This window comes from Micropterus salmoides, unplaced genomic scaffold, assembly GCF_014851395.1.
Source record: "Micropterus salmoides isolate LMB-PRFRI ecotype aquatic unplaced genomic scaffold, ASM1485139v1 Ms_hic_scaffold_11, whole genome shotgun sequence".
NCBI classification, from domain to species: domain Eukaryota; kingdom Metazoa; phylum Chordata; class Actinopteri; order Centrarchiformes; family Centrarchidae; genus Micropterus; species Micropterus salmoides.
The window spans coordinates 1892631-1909582 of NW_024040152.1; the positions used below are offsets into that span (position 1 = coordinate 1892631).

Sequence of the window (16952 nt, forward strand, 5' to 3'; positions counted from 1 at the left end):
CCTTCCTTGGATATTTACATAGAATAATCTTCACTAGTCTCAACTGAATACCTGACGACTAAAGCTAATCAAAAAGGGCAACAGATTTACTGAACTGATTTTAAGTAAAAGTCATTAACATTGTTTTCAATTATTACTAGATAGAGTTCAGATTTCCTCAACCAGAGTCCTGTTTAATAAAAGCGATTTGTGAGCGCTATTGCTAAAAAATGTTGCATACAATGTTTACAGCTCTCGCACTAATGCAGATCACCAATATTGTATTCAAGTAAACTGTGCCAAAATACGTTAAAGGAAAATTACAAGTGCAAAATTAAATATTGTAGAAACAATAGATACACCACAAACACAAAGATTAAAGGTTCAGGAAACCTTTGCAGGTGTTTTGAGTTAATCAGCTGATTAGCGCTCTTCTCAGGTCACATTTCTGTATAATAAATTCTTTATTCTAAAATTATAATACATTGAGTTTTGCAAATAAACAAAAGACTTGAAATATTTGACTTTATGTGTAATGAATCTGGCATATGAAAATTTAACGTTTTGAATAAAATTCTGGAAGAAAAATCAACTTTTCCAGGATATTCACATTTTTTGTGAAGCACCTGTATCTCCTGTTGCAAATTGCAGCTTACATGTTTCAAATCTGATGATCCTTGAAAAGTTGACGTTTATACACACAAATTTCAAAACTCATTTTGTTCAAAAAAGTACAATTTTAATCAGTGATTAAATTACTCAAGCACAGTTAATCTGACGAATTGAAGTAGTAAATTAACGGACTAACAGCAAAAACAACCAAAAGGAAACAAACTGTTCAGAGTTGAACAAAAAGGAATGAGTTAATGTGTTTTAATCAAAAATAGCTTCACCTAATTAGAAACATATGTACACATTTGAATCCAGAAAGAGTCAAAAGCAAAGAGAGGATTTGGCGTTAAGATGACTCACTGGCTTTCTTTTCTTTTGCTGCCTAAACATGACGACTAAAAGCCGACGTACAGACTTTGTCTTAGTCAGAGAACATTAAACAAGCTGATGATGAAGAACACTGCTGAGTTAATCTGAAAATCTATACACAAGACACGCAGTAATAAAAAATAAAACATACTCGTGTACAAAACTGTTGAAAACAAACTGATATGAAACTAATGAGAAAAAGAGTCATGTCCACTGAAGTTTCCCCTCCTGTGTTCATTCTTCTTCAGATCTTCATGTGATGAGCTGTGAGGAAACATTTAAAGAAGAATGAAGTCACACCAACAAATAAAAAGTAGAGTAACATCTGAGTCTTATAATTGTGGACAAATAAAGTACTTGAATAACGTCGACCTCAGGATGGATGAAATCTTTCTATATATTCCTAACTAGTGTTTCCCACATATAGACTTCACCTGTGCGGGTTAACATTTTGCAGAGAAACAAAGATGTTTTGCATTACGTTACAAGACGTGGGCACAATGGATATTTATATAGCACGGACCAGGTATAGCAACAGTGAACATTAGGGGTGTGACAAGACGATACACGAGATTGGGTTCATGAGATCGAGACAAGATTTTAACACTATTTTAAAGAAATCTTCAATGCTGAATTATATGAAATGTTGAGCATTAAACATTTCTGCAACAATTTATGGTGGAATATTTTTATTTATGGAAAAGGAAACATTCAGGCGGCAGGTGACAACTTTTCTCCTGTAATATCATCCCTGCTGAGTCATGATTTAGTCTTCCCTCTGTGTTTTTGATCAGACCATCTGACAGACACAGTTTGGGACTGCATGCTGCATGTGAAACCAAAACTAACGGGAACACTTGTGATCAGGCAGAAATCTCACCACAGATCCTCACATGGTAACTTCAGCCTCACAGCTCAGTCCCCACCAGAGCTGTGCTGCGCTTCTGTTTTTCAATGTTTATATTGCAACTCTACCAGCTACATTAACACTCGGCCACAACTATTTGGACTCCGAGCGTGAGAGCAGGTTCACATGATCACTATCAAAGCATACACCGATGTCACATCAGCTGGGTGGAGTTGAACCACTCTACGAGTCAATGTTATCAGTTATACATTTTTTTTATTTACTGGGTGAGAAAATTCATGTGGCGTGACAGCTTGTGAAAACTGTCGACTGCGTGAGTCTCGTGAGACAGCTTTAAGCTTGATGAGAAATTGTCACATTTTGATCTTGTCACATCCCCAGTAAACAGTGAACACACCAGTGCAGATGCCATTCCCTAACACGCTGGATTCGATCATTCCGATAGGCTAAATCCAAAAGACCAGTTCTGTGTCTTTTCTGTGACTTTATAAAACGTCCTGCTGATGGAGAAAATCAGCAGTGCAGAGACATCCAGGGAAAGAGAGACAGGAAGAGGCGGGGCAAGCAGGTGTGTTTACAGTCAGAGACCAGAGGTGTTTGTGAGTGAATGAACTGAAGGGAAAAGCAAGGTGAGCAGACTCGAGTACTGAGGAAACACTGATCCACTAAAATAAGGTGAAGAATGAAGTAGAATAAAAGTAAGAAATAACCCACTAGTCACTGTCATTCTGTGGGAAACACTGATAACTACAGTAATATTGTTTTAGTTACAGTTTGTCAATTGTGCATTTTTTTATTGCTAAAAAGGGGTGCAACTAACAATTCTCTTATTTCTCTAATCTTTAGGTCAGTAAAGCTGCTCATCACAAGTCCCCGGAGCCCAAAGGCACATCTTCAGACGTCTTGGTTTTGGACTGTTGGTTGGACAAAACAAAAAGATATTCAGTTCACTATGAAAACCAAAACATTTTTCAAACTGGAGCCCTACAGCCATCTGTCATCAATTCCTCTAGCGCCAGACCGCACAACTATTTCCCATCAGCCTCAGCTGTTCTCAGTTTTTAGCGCTAATTGACAAATGCTAGCATGCTAACACACTAAACTAAGATGGTGAACATGACACCGGACACATTATACCTGCTTAGCATCAACATGTTAGCATATTCATTGTGAGCATTGTTAGCGTGCTGATAGCATGTAGCTTAAAGCGCTGCTGTGCCTTACATACAGCCTTACAGAGCTGCTAGCACGGCTGTAAATTCCAAACTCCATACTAATTACATACAGTATAGTTTACTATTTTAGCAGTTAGGTTACAAAACTGCCAACATTTTATGCTAACAGGACATCACGTGTGGTGTCGGTATGACTTTGGATTGACACAGCCAAATACTTTCTATACAAAAAGTTGAGACTTTAGTCTGGCTTTTATTTCAGAAACAAGTCCCGTTTCAGAAATAGACCTTTCTGTTATGTTTTTACTGGTTATTGACTATGGTGTTCTGCTGTACACGAATGCATCTGCACACTGCAAGGTTTCCACTCTAACCCATCAGTGTACACTTTACTCCAGCATTGGTTGGCCATCCCTGACCTCTTGGAGACTTGGATGCAAATGCCTCTAAAAATAGATAAGTGCAACCCGGAAAAATTATTTACGGGCACAGTGTGTGGGTAAAGGTTAACACTGGAATCCCTGAAGCTGTCCGTTTAAAACATAGTCGGACTGGCGGCCGGCAACACCGAGAGAAATACCACTTGAGCAACTCATACAAAAACAAGAGAGTGATCAGTGTTTTAAAAGCTGTCAATATTTTAAAAAGCTTTGACAATATTTTGGACCCATGCCAAGTGTCCAGGTACCAGGGTCTCCATAGTCCTCCACTGGTTTCAAATCATGATTGTGCACAAGGAGGAGGAGCACAGGCAGGTAGTATAATATGATTATAATAAACTCTTAAAAATACTTAAATTTCCTCCTTTGTGCCCCTTCTGGGAAAAAAGTTAGCGTGAGCCCTGATTGGTACTTGTTCATTTATAAAGCCATTCTGGGTAAACTACTATCTTATATTTCCACCCTTACTGAACACAAATCTGACTGTAGCTATTGTTTATTAATATATATATACACACACACACACACACACACACACACACACACACGGTTTTATTTATTCATTTTATTTTAATTTTTTAACATACATTGTCAGTTTATATAAATTTTTAATTGTTTTTCTTCAAACACACACACACACACACACAGTTATATTAAATTTAAATAATTTTTTTTAATTTTCTAAACATACTCTCACACACACAGTTTTACTTTTTTTATTTTTATAAAAAAATATTATTATTATTTTATTTTGTATTCACACACACACACACACACACACACACACACACACACCTTTAAAGATCACAGGATCGGGTCTTGTTCTCAGTTCCTGGTGTACAGAGAGACTGAACTGGGAAAAAAAGCCTTTATGTGCTCTGCTCCCCTCGCCTGGAACGCCCTACAAAAAGACTCGAAACGAACAGAACTGATCTCTATGTCGGACTTTAAATCTGATGATGAATGGTGCGGCAGGTCACCCTTGTAAAAGAGATTCCTGATCTTAACGGGTCTTACCTGGTCAACCATGGGTTAAATAAAAGATATTTGTGGAGCAGTTGCACCATCACCCACAATTTCTTGTCATTTTTTCCTCCCCCACCAGAAAATGTACAGTGTTTAGTATGCATTCTGTTTGATCAGCAGAAAGTGTTCTTCTGGAAGGATTCAACAGCTACAAACTTTTACTGGGAAAATTCAGAGAAGAGTTTAACAAAACAAAAAACTTCCAGAGTTATAAAATCTCAATGCATTGCTGAGGTGAAGAACACGTCTGTTGCAGCTGCTTAGTTCATCTCTGTTGTTTATCTGCTCCTTTCCTTCCTTCCACAGTCACTTCCTATTGATTGTTCACTTTGTGTTTCTTTCTCTGACTGTCATGACGTGATCCTTTATCAACCTCTGCTGGAGACCAGCAGTAACTGCTCATTTCATTTTAATTTCCTGTAGCGCAGATTTCAGTCCCATAATTGTCCAATATTTCAGCACACTGTACTGAAGGGACCTGGTGCACAATTTCCCAGCAACTAAGTCTTATTTTCTTCATCTATGAATGTCAAGTGACTAATTATTTATTCTATAAAATGTCAAAAGTCAGTGAAAATGTCATTTCATCTGACCAACAGTATATAAGATATTTTGTTTACTTTGATATAAAAAGAGAAAAAAGCAGTAAATTCTCACACTGGAGAAACTGGAATCAAAAGGTTTAGACCTCAACAATCACAATGGTTGTTGATAACCTGTTGATTAAATGCCTAATTAAATGACCTTAATACAAGAGCTTTTAGTGCATCAAGGAAATCTGAGACAAGAGGGTAAAAGTGAGACAGTAAATACAGCAAACACAATTGAACTGTACATTTTTACACACAGACAAAACAAACAAAATATTTGACCCAATTTCCTTTCAGTTTAAAAACATTTTTACACCTCCTGAATTCATTTTGATGTCATTTTAAAGCACAAGAAAATGTGTAAATGGTCAATAGCAAACTTTATCAGTAAATAACTTGATCCAATGACGTAAAAAACATAAAAACACCAGAATGACGAGCGTCCCATGAAGGCAGCACAGTGTTGCTTTAGGTCTGTGCTCATATGAACTGCTAAATAAGTGAGAGAGAGTGTGTGTGTGTGTGTTTACACTCACAGATTTGACGGTCTGTTTGATGTAGTCCTTCCTGCTGGTCAGGTCGTGGTCTGGGTAGGTGTCAAACACCTAAATCACAGGAAGGAAGAGTTATTTTCCATTAGACAAATTAAATTATTAGGTAAAATAATATAATATACTATGGGTCTAAGAGTACGTGTGGTTGCCCGAACCTTTCAGTACGAGACACTCCGCCCTGTACGCCCTGTGACCAAACAATTATTGTCAAAATAGTTCATTTAGGTCGTCTACTTGCCCGTGTGAAACAGCACCTGGAACATTTTAGCAGTGCACCAGTTATTGTCTACCAGCTGTAACATGCTAAAATATCAACAGATTCTAAAAACGGGGGACAAGCAGACAACGGCAGATTTAACAGATGTTTAATATTTTAAATCATAAGAACGCACACACCGGACGATTCAGTCAAAACGCAGGACCGCACGCTGCGTTGATACTAAACAATGTCAGCGTGGCAGTTCCAGGAACTTCTCACAGAAACTCTCGTGATCAAATGTGAAGTCAGGCAAACATGGAGGCAGACTATTGTCGTCAGCTAGTTGTGTGCGCCATGTTTTGGTCAGAAAAGAATGAATAAATAAAATAAAGAATTTAACTGGACGAACTCGACGCTGGTTTATACATTTTATAAACAGATACACAACACGCTGCTTATTGGCTGTTGCGGGTTTCTGATCCGGTCAGAGATCTTAAGATTCTGTCTCTAAAGCCCTCACACTACAGGATCATTTGGGCTGATAATCTGTTCCGACCAGCCTCGGATCGTCATCGCCCCCGCAACCTGACTGGGTTTACGATAGCATCATGCGGATGGATGAGTCATACAGATATTCTCACCCTCTGGCAGATCTGTTTCATGGTCATCTCCTCCAGGTTGGCCTCCTTCAGCAGACTCTGCACAGTCTCCTTCAGCTGCTCGTCGCTCGGCATTTTCTTTATCATCTTGATGAGCGGCTCGTCGTCGTCTGAACTGTCCTCCGCTGCAGGCAGAAACAGAACAATGAGGGGAAGTGGCTGTAGTAAAACGCCTCCTGTAACTCCTGTTGTCCATCCAATAAAGAAGTTCTTTGAAACTCTCTCACAGGTTTCCAACTCACTAAAAGCTTTCTTCTAGTTCTTATAGCCACACGATGAGTAGAAGCACATATTTTTAATGCCCGTTATTCCACACATACAGTAAAGTAGCGACAGACTGATATCTGGCATTTTGAGTTCATGATCTGATACCTGCACTCCTGAGGCCAATAAACAGAAAGTGTCTGCGGACACATCTGCAGGCTTGTCAGTGAGTTGAAACTAAACAATTATCAATATGGTAAGCAGAAAACTGCAATTATCAATATTGATCTGTGACGCCATGATTAGCATGAGCTCACCTGTGTTTGTGTTGTTTTTGCTGTTGCTGCTACTGTCTGCCTTCTTGGTTTTGGCGGCAGGTTTGACTGGAGCCGATTTCTTCTTTTTGGGCTGTAAAACATTCGACAGGGTTAGTCAGCTCAACAACATCACGAGACATTCGAGAGCCAAACTTGACCAAGTGTTGAGGAGGGAGAAGGACAAGATTACTAAAATGTTTTTTTTTTAAATTGCATTAGAGCAGTGAGAGGCGCCTTTTTTAAATTATATTCTATTGTCAGTGAGCGTTCTATGCGCCCTGGGCACCTCGCGTTTTGGCTGCCTGCTGCGCCTTGTGATTTTGAATGAGCGCTCTGAGCACACCAAGTTGAAAAAAATTCCACTTGTGCCCGACGTCATTCGTGTAACCCCCCCATTGTCCAATCTAATGAATGGAGAGACGGGCCCTCAGTTGTGCTGATGGAAGTTCACAGTTGCTTGGATTGTCCAGAGACTGCAACCGTCTGTCCCAGACTCATCCAAAGATAAGCCTTAAACCGACCATCTTTCAGATGTCTCCTGTCTCCTGGCTGTTTGTACACCTCACACACTCAAAACAGTGCCAGAGCAGGCGCCCTCTGTTTGTTTTTTTTAAAGCAGATGTTTTTAGCAACTAAAGACAGACCTGTGAGTTGTGCTCAGGTTTCTGCTAATATGACCGTTATTACTTAGTGGCAAACCAAAGATTACAGATCGCTGGCGCTAAAACCTTTGATCAGACTGACAAGACAGCTGATTCGGTGGTTGCCTAGCAACATTAAAAAACACAGCGCTTTCTCTTTTCTAAACTCATCCAAAAAAAGCTTTGCTGTTGCCTCGCGTTTTCAAACCTGCAAAGCGCTTTCTGTCTGGTCGGGGCCAGATTCTTCTTTGGCGGCTGTTTGCATTACCGCCACCTACTGGATTAAACAGTGCCCCCGGGGGGGTCCGGACCCCCAGGTTAAGAACCACTGCATTAGACTCAGTTTTACCTTTTCATCAGCTTCGCTGTCGGCCTCAGATTCAGACTCCTCTGAAACTTCCTTCTTCGCTCTCTTTTTAGGAGGACCAGTCTTCTTCGCTGGTGTCCTCTGTCTTTTCACTGGTGCTGACTTCTTGGGAGCAGACTTCCCTCTGCCTGACTTTGATTTGGGAGACTGACACAAAATGTTTGTGGATTAAAAACTGAAATGACGACTAAATAATTACATCTAACATTAGACCTGCAAATAAAAATCATATGCATTAATCACTTAGTTTCAAAAATAAGAAGCTAAAAATGCTCGTCACAATTTCTGGAAGTTCAAGGCGATGCTTTCAGAAGTGTTAAACACAAAGTTATTCCGCTTACTGTCACATGAACAAACAAAATAAACAAACTAGTGAATGTTTGGTGTGTTTGCTTGATAAATTCCTCTAATTTTATATCACTCAGCAGTTGCAGATTCATTTTTTCCATTTAATTTATCGACTTATTGTTTCAGTTCTAGTTAGATTATTTGGGGATTTACAGAAAAACTAGTTTATAGTTTGGTGCTCAGTCTAGACAACCTCACCTCATCATCTTCATCCTCATCCTCCTCTTCGCCTGCGGACTCCTCTGACTTTTCAGACTGGTCCTCTTCTTTGTCCGACGGTTTGTCCTCTGTATCTGATCCCTCAGCCTCGGCCGAAGCCCCCGCCTTCTCATCTTCCTCGTCGTCGTCCTCGTCGCTGCTCGAGTCCATGACGATGGCTTTGGACTTGCTTCCCGATTTGGACTTCTTGGGACTGGACGACGAGCTCCTCGGTTTGGGTTTGCTCTTCTTCTTGGTGCTGGCCTTCGAGTCGTCTCCGGACAGTTTCTTCTTTGATTTCCTCTTTTTCTTCACTGGCAGACGCTGCCAAAGGACAAACAGCGGTTTTAGTTTTGCCAACATAAAAGGATGAGCAGCTACTTTTTGAAGGAGAGGAAACTTCCCCAGTGGACAAATAATTTGGATCAAGTTTGTGAGTGACACAAGCACATTTGAAAGAGGGTTTTTTTCCTCTCGTAAAATGTACCACTTTAATCTCTGAATATATCCTCCCCTGCCCCGGCTCAGCAATTTAGCCCATTTACGCCATCGTAAATTTTGGCTGAAATGGAAATAAAAAGAAAGCTAAACGGTTGGTGGACGAGGTAAACGAGGTTGGTACCACGTTGCGTAGACAATGCAGATGCATGGAAAGTGAATTTAAAACAAAATCTGTGCCAGTTTTAAGCTTGATGTTTGTTAGTATCCCAAATGAATGCAAAAAAATCAAAATAGTAGGTTAAAACTAACTGTTAAAAACTGTATATTTTGTACAATCACTCTAGAACAGGTCTCTGAGGTTGTGTTCTCATCTCGGTTCCTGTCCTGCAGTCATATACGTTCTACTTAAGAGTCCTCTACAGTTCTATTAAATTTAAGAGTATGTTCTAGTAGGAGTAAAGGTGTCCAAGATTACAAACTATTCTCTATTAAAAATATTCTCTAGCTATCAAACGATGAACTAAAGCCCACCTTTCCGCTGTTTTTTGGTGCGATGAGGAAATTCAGGATCCTGTCGACCAGGTCTGAGTGGGTTCCTTTCTTCTCCAGATCCAAAACACCACAGACAGCTTTCAGTTTGGTGTTGGTAAAATGTGAATTCCTGCATTTAAAAAGAAGACAAGAAAAGGAAAAGACAATACTTACTGTAAGTTAAGCTCAGTCTTCAGTTTGTGACAGCGCTTCATCACGATGGTCTTTCTACCTCTGAGAACAAGCTTCCTTTCACTTCACACACTATATCTTATATTTACAAAGTATTAACATTTATACATCAGGGGGTAAATCCACTAGCCTCATTAGGGTTGGGTATCAAGTTGGAATCGGTACCAAATGTCCAAGAACTGTGGATTCATTACGACCAGTGCGTTTGGATTCTGCTTCTCAGTACCTGCATATTTCAGCTCCTGACTGAACTGCAGTGAGCATTTTACACTCCATCAAAGTGTCTCTGATCAGCCAGGACCTGCTATGCCGACCTAACGTCACCTTATTTGCAGAGATGCAGCGATTACCGGATTTCACTGTTAACCGCACTTTAAAAAGTCACGGTTAATTAATCGTAAAGGCTCCACTACACAGAGTGTGTTTCTGTTGCACGGAACGAAACTGTGGCAACTTGCACAAAACGAAACCAAAGTGACATGAGCAGTGCACCAGCTTAAGTGTCATGCTTATCAGAGGCTACTGCACACTGGCTAAACTCTGGCAGAGGGGCCAAACTGTGAAGATTTATTTCCACCAAAGTCTGACCAGGGAAGATGACGGAACACCGTCAAACACTTGCCGTAAAAAGGTTGCTGCTAAAAGAGCAAATAACTACATCAAATTTGATGCAGCACCTGCAGGATCACCACCCAGCTTTGCACACCCAAGTAAAGGTAATACATAATAACGGAGTTAAATAATGTGGCAAGTTGGTAGGGAATTAAATATAAACGTGTCACTGTCCAGAGTCTAGCTTTCAGTGCAACGTAAACAAACAAAGCAGCATGTAACCTTTCAGACCCACTGCAACTACAGCACCGCTGCGCTATGAGGCTCATTATTTTCAATTGTTTGCGCCATGCCAGGGCAGTTTGTTGCTGTGTCGAGCAACATGCACTGCACGGCGAGCTTCTGAAAGGGCCTTTATGGAAGACAGAACGTAGTCCTCTCAAGACCTTCAGTCACTGAACATTTAACGCTACATCCTGCTGCCTCCTTCTGTCTGTGTTGAGAAACTGTTGCCAGCTGTAAAACACTAACATTTATAACATCAGCAGCTTATAGACTTTCAGGACTCACATTTTTAATAACACTGTATGAGAGATGTTCTCAATTTCTTTCCATTATTTTCACTAAAACTTATACGTGTGAATGAGAGTTGATGACAGTAACAGATCAGTTTATTCCCCTCCTTAATAACAATTTCCCCTGGAGGATAAATTAAGTTAATATTCCTCTTATATTAATAATACTTAGATAATATAGAAATATTATTATTATTAATTAATTAATTAATGTAAGTCAATACTAGTTTTGTGAAATTAATTAATGCATAATAATCGTAAAACCGTGATTATTCCTCTGACTATGATCTGAATCTGTAATTGTTGCATCCCTACTCATTTGTTATGTGAACAAAGCATGAAGAAGAGAGTCCTTCTGTTTCCAGTCCTGGACCATGGCGGACCGCAGCAAACGCTCCAAAGTTTGGCTTAGCTTCACTAAAACAGAGATGCAACAAAATGCACCAGCTGCAGTAAGGAGGTTTGGTGCGAGGCAGGAAGCAGCTCCAACATGACGAAGCTTTTACTTCAACACGGCGTGAATCTGAAGGAACGCTTCACTGTGTTCAACGTGTCACGCTCTCCCAGCTACAGTGACGCCCCAGATCCAGGTAACGCTAACAGTAGCAACGTCTCAGGTACAAAACACCTTTTATACTGAAGGGAAACCAGTGATGGCTACAAATGATTCAATAGATATTTCTCTTAGAGACGAGTCCCCAGAGACGCCCCTCTAGGACAGAGACTCCTTTCACTTTAGCCATGAAGGGGGAGATGAGCGAGGAGGAAGAGGATGAAGGTCACTGAGCGCTGACAAGATCTGTGGTGAAGGGGTTGGAACTAGAATTGAGATTTGATCAGTAGAATCAGCATACATTTCTAAAAGAAATTATTAATTCATCGTTTTTTATCTTTTTGAAAAAGAAAACCCAAATCACTTCCACTTCTTTCTCTCCGTCTCTGCCCAAAAACTTACTTGAGAAGTTTTTCACGTTTTTTGGTGTACTGTTCGCTGTCTGCGTCAAAAGGAAAGCCGTTAAACAGACGCAAGTTCTTCTTTAATGTGGCCATCTGTTAAAAGGGGCAAACAAAAAGTTAACTGCTGTTAACTGCAAATATATAGATTAGTTTTATTTATAGCAGAGGTGGTAGTAGCCTGGTGTAACAACTAGGAATGTCAAGATACCAGAAATGTAGTATTCCATACAGACACCAGTGAAATTCCACGATTCTCAATACTAAATTCGATACCACAGTAAAAAAACAAAACAATAAAATCCATGTTCTCAAAAAAATACAGCTTTAATAAAAACATTTAAACATTACAAAGAACAGCTAACAGCTGTGAAAGCTGTGAGAGGATGTCCAGGACAGATGAGGTGGTTTTATGTCAGTATATTCATAAATTGCAAGCTGTTGAAATTACAACCTTGCACTGTGCTTAATTAATTAACTTTTATTTTTACAAACTCTCAGGTGTGAAATGTTTAAGGGGGGTCATATCTATACTGGCAGTGGTTTGAGATTTCTATGTTGAAAACCAAAAAGTTATTGATGATATTTGTTGGATCCCCGATACCTACGGTACTAAAAAAAGGGAGTACCGTCATGTTTTCAGAATTTTGGCATCTACTTGCTAACGAAGTATCGGGTCTTGTCACATCCTTAGTAAGAGCCGTTGGACTTCAGCACAAATATTCCACTGCGCATTTATATCAAGTTTTTAAATGAACAGTTTCTCACTGAAGGGTTGATTTAATGGCCAGTTTAAAACACGAGGTTGTGAAACAAAATGTATGTTTGTGGTCATTTTATGCTAAACACACATAAAAACAACACAAAGTAAAACCTCCCGATGCTGCCTGCTCATGCTGACCAATCACAATGATAAATCATGTAATAAAAAAAGAAAATACAGACTATCATTAACCTTCATGTCTCTGCCTGCATGTCTATGTTCGTACCTTTCCTGGTCTGTCAAACAGGATGACGTGCAGAGGTTTCAGGTCAGCGGGCTTCATCTTGGTGATCTGGTAGCCGGTGCGTGGAATGTCTCCTAATTTATCTCCGCTACCTGAAAATATGCAAAAAACAAACAAGTCAACAGTTTTCATACACATACCTGCACAAATAATTTATCTTTAAATGACAAATATCAGTCCCTCTAGGAATTTCACAATCGCAACTATTAACACAAATTCAACAAATCAACGACAATTTCAGGGCAATTTGTAATTTTGACCAATCATCGCAGTTTTTCCGCATATGTGACCCATCTTCACCTTTTCCCGTAAAATAATGTTATACATCAGCAAACTAACTTCATTGTTTAGAAGACGCAGCAAACATGTGTCATACCAACGTCTCACATTTGCCTACAAAAATAACAGTAAAGGACCGTGAAGACCAGGATCGAGATCTTCTTTACCAAAGCGAGGAAACTGTTCTGCAGAAAATTCAGTATTGTGGTCCAACATAAAGGAAATCATATATTGACAAACACTTTGCCGCTGCAAAACATACGGTGAGAATGGCACAAGAAACACATGGAGGACGACAGATAAGACACAGGGTGCTGCATCCCGGTCAGCTGCAAGAAAGAATCACGGTAAACTGGTTTAAATATGCAGGGTTAGGGTTAGGCCCGCCACATCCTGGAGGGACTGTTTAATGATTCAACTATAATTGTAAAGGTAGAAATATCACATCTAAAACCTGCAGTTTTCACTTAGTCCCACAATTTCATACTTTTTTTTGTGTTGAAAATCTGAAGCAAAATCAGGAATTTTAGACTGCAACAATCATAGAAAAGGCCGACGAAATCCTGAAGGGACAAAAATATTCATATCGCACAATCTATTGCTTAAAAGTAAATATTTACCCTCTCCAATCTTGATCTTCTCCTTTTGCTTCGGCGCTTGGAAATCGAGCCTCTCGACTGTCTTCTTCGCCCGCTTACCCTCAATGATTTCACCTGCAGCTGAGTGAGAATGAATGAAAAATAAATCTGCATTATTGGTTTCTTTAAGTTGACGACTGAGCAGTGGCTGAACAATAAAAATCCTGTTCCTGAGCCACCAGAACTTTGCACTGATCACCTATAATGAACTGAAGTCAACAACACTGTACAGCAGAATATATTAATACTAAGCCTGGTTAAATTTTATCCTAACAGGTATTTTATAAACTGTGACAACCAAGATTTAACAGGTGACCGCACACTGTGTGATTGGGACAATGTTAAGGAATTAGCGCTGTCAAACACTGGAGTAATTTATTAAGTGTGGTAAAGTGACATTACAGGTCCAACCTAACTAAACAAATTGCCCCTTGTGGGATAAATAAAGTTGTTGAACTTGAACAACGACCACAGATGGATTTCTTCACTGACAAGTGTTATTTTAGCTGGAAGAATACATAAACAGAGGGAGTAAACCTTTACCGGATATCTTGGAGGAGCTTTTGTTAACACTCGACTGGTCTTCCTGTGACGTCTCCTGCTGGTCCTCCACTTCTTCCTCAGACACCGCAGAGCTGTCCATTGCTTCCTCAGCCACTTCACTCATATCTGCACTGGCTCCGCCTGTCCGAGTATTAATTTATCCTAACAAGAGAAAGAGGATACACACATACACAAGTGTTTATAGAGCCTTTTATTCAGAGATGAATTAAGAACCACAACTCTGATCTCCATGACATGCACAGAAATAAAGTGCTTTTATTCTTTACAATGTGTATTAAATTACTGAATAACTGGAAAAATATATCTGCACAGTTGGCTGGGTAGTAACTGTCACAATTCTGCAGTAAGCAAGAGGGCATGCTTTTATTTAAAGAGTTATATTATCTTGACCTATGGTTAAATATGCATCTTTGAGGGCTTCAAGTAAAAAAAATTTGTTTTGATTAGTATTTTCTGACAAAATCAAAACTCAGAAATCCACTTGCTAGCATTTTACAGATCTTTCAACAACATCAGCAGATATTAATCTTCTTTTAGTTAAGTTCATCATAAAGTATTGATGTATTAGACGAGTCCCGAACAGTAATTTGGCTTCTAATAATTAATTCAGTTTCAAAATTAGGCAGTGTGAAGTTGTGTTTTACCAGGTAGGAGCCTTCGTCCATAAAAAGGACAGAATTGTCAATGGAGTCTGGCAGCTTGGACAGACGCACTATAGCTAGCACTGAGGTTGACTTTCCCGTGAATCCACTTACAATAAAAGGTTTTTCTCTCAAATTCACTCCCAACGTGTCTGTGCAAGACAGCCCTTTCAACATTTCTTAATAAACACTCGGCTTCCTATCCATATATCACCTGTCCTCCATGCTGTCCGGGCTGATGCTGTTGATGTGTCGCTCGGTCCTTCACAATAAACGTCCGTGCGGATTGGCGGTAACTTTAACATCTCGCCGTTCAAACACGTTAGCTGTTGCTACCGCCGTTAACTTAGCTTGCTGTCAGGCTCAGGTATAAACTACAACTTCCACATTCGCTTCTCTGTGCCACCCCTGTTTTTTCTCGGTTTGTTTATAAAGAGTTTAAAACGCCAAACCGAGGCGTTAACGTTTGCTAGGAGCATAGGAGTAGACAGCTAATATAGCCGCTTGCTTGCTAACAGTAGCTGACGTTGCCGTAATGTTTGTGACGTTCGCTCGCACTTGTACGGTAATTACAGAGAAATAACGATATGACTCATTTACAAGCTGATGAAGCGATGTAACAAACTCCACGTGAATGTCACCAAATATCCTGCTAGTTACCTGACGTTAGGTGAGAAGATAAAACTTTACCTGGTTGCGAACCAGCGAACTGCGTCTCATCTGTCAGTTTCTTGTTTTTGATTTCATGATGGCGGTTTATCTGGGGGGCGGGGATTACCGCTGCGACCGACCCACTGATTGGACCAGAGACTGCTGACGTTATTCTTCTTCGTGTTGTCATTGGTAGGTTTAACTCGTGAACGTTGCATTACTGCCCTCTCCTGTTGCTACTGGCGACATAGCAGTCTTGTAGAAAGTGGTTAGCAGACTTTGGCTTAGGCTAATAATAATAATAATAATAATAATAATAATAATAATACTAACAATAAACTGCAGTGGTTGATGGAGTAGGGTAGACTGGGGTGGTTGTGACCGTTTTGACATTTCTGTCTGTATCTTCGAGCTCTTTTAAGCCTGTATGTTCAAAATGTGATAAGAACTAGTTACATGTGTCTGCTATTAAATGGTGTTACTGTTATCCCTACAACACGGACAGAAAATGCATGGTGTAGTCTCAAACACAAGGAGTAAAACATTACAATTTACCCCATAGTCTGGGTTAGTTGTAAAACACACCAGGGTGTAAATGTAATATTATGTAATAAGGAATATGAGAAAAACATGATACTGAAAGCTTAAATATTTTTTTTTACATAATTGTTGAGTTGTTAAGAAAAACTTTTAAAATTGTTAAGAAAAAACGTTCTCTCCCTGTGAACATGACAGGAGGTCTTACTGCATTATATTCTGTTTTGAAATGTGTGTTTGTATTTCACTTTACATAAAATAAAAACATTTCCCCGTAAATTGATGCAGAAAATTTTACCGAAGTTTAATGCTCAAGACTTTTCTGGGGGAGTCTTATCCAACACTGAAGATTTTTCAAAACACTGTTAAAATATCTTCTCATCTCCTTCTCCTAAACCCAACATTATGGTCCTGGGAGATTGTGGGATCCAAACAGACGACAGCAGCAGTCAGAGCTGTAGAGAAAATCTCTGGTGCCACCTGCCCTTTACATGTCCACAGTCAGGAAACTGTTGCCTTTAATCAATCAATAAATTTAGTTTATTCAAAAAACATTTCAAAACAAGTAAAATCATAAGAAATGATGCAGATATGTGAAAAGGGACACCCTGGTAAGCTTTATGAAGCTCGTATATAGGGGACCAGACACTTACCAAATAGTAGACATATATTACAAGTACTAATATATTGTCTGGATTAAGACAACAAATAAATAAAGTACATGCAGTATCATCTCTAACAGACATACAGATGAGCTAAACTTCCCTAATCCTAACTACAAATATCATTACGTATCATTACATCAGTCTAGTTTTGGTTAAATAATAAGTAGAATCATTTGGCA

General features: G+C 39.5%; 1 protein-coding gene across 4 annotated transcripts; it reads right to left on the bottom strand.

The window, feature by feature from the left end:
* Positions 1 to 696: 696 nt before the first annotated feature.
* Positions 697 to 15698, bottom strand: dek (DEK proto-oncogene). 4 transcript variants are annotated; one of them, XM_038710364.1, is made up of 13 exons: positions 15611 to 15698; positions 14259 to 14420; positions 13698 to 13796; positions 12781 to 12890; positions 11793 to 11887; positions 9519 to 9648; positions 8547 to 8870; positions 7983 to 8147; positions 6993 to 7083; positions 6454 to 6596; positions 5596 to 5664; positions 2649 to 2742; positions 697 to 1224 (listed from the first exon to the last, which is right to left on the bottom strand). In XM_038710364.1, the coding sequence occupies exons 2-12, from the start codon at positions 14380 to 14382 to the stop codon at positions 2692 to 2694; spliced, it is 1401 nt and encodes a 466-aa protein (XP_038566292.1). In that variant the 5' UTR covers positions 14383 to 14420; positions 15611 to 15698; the 3' UTR covers positions 697 to 1224; positions 2649 to 2691. The 4 variants fall into 4 exon arrangements, with proteins under 4 accessions (XP_038566292.1, XP_038566293.1, XP_038566294.1 ...); XM_038710365.1 differs by lacking the exon at positions 15611 to 15698 and adding an exon at positions 15135 to 15450; XM_038710366.1 differs by lacking the exon at positions 15611 to 15698 and adding an exon at positions 14924 to 14944.
* Between the last annotated feature and the right edge of the window lie 1254 nt (positions 15699 to 16952).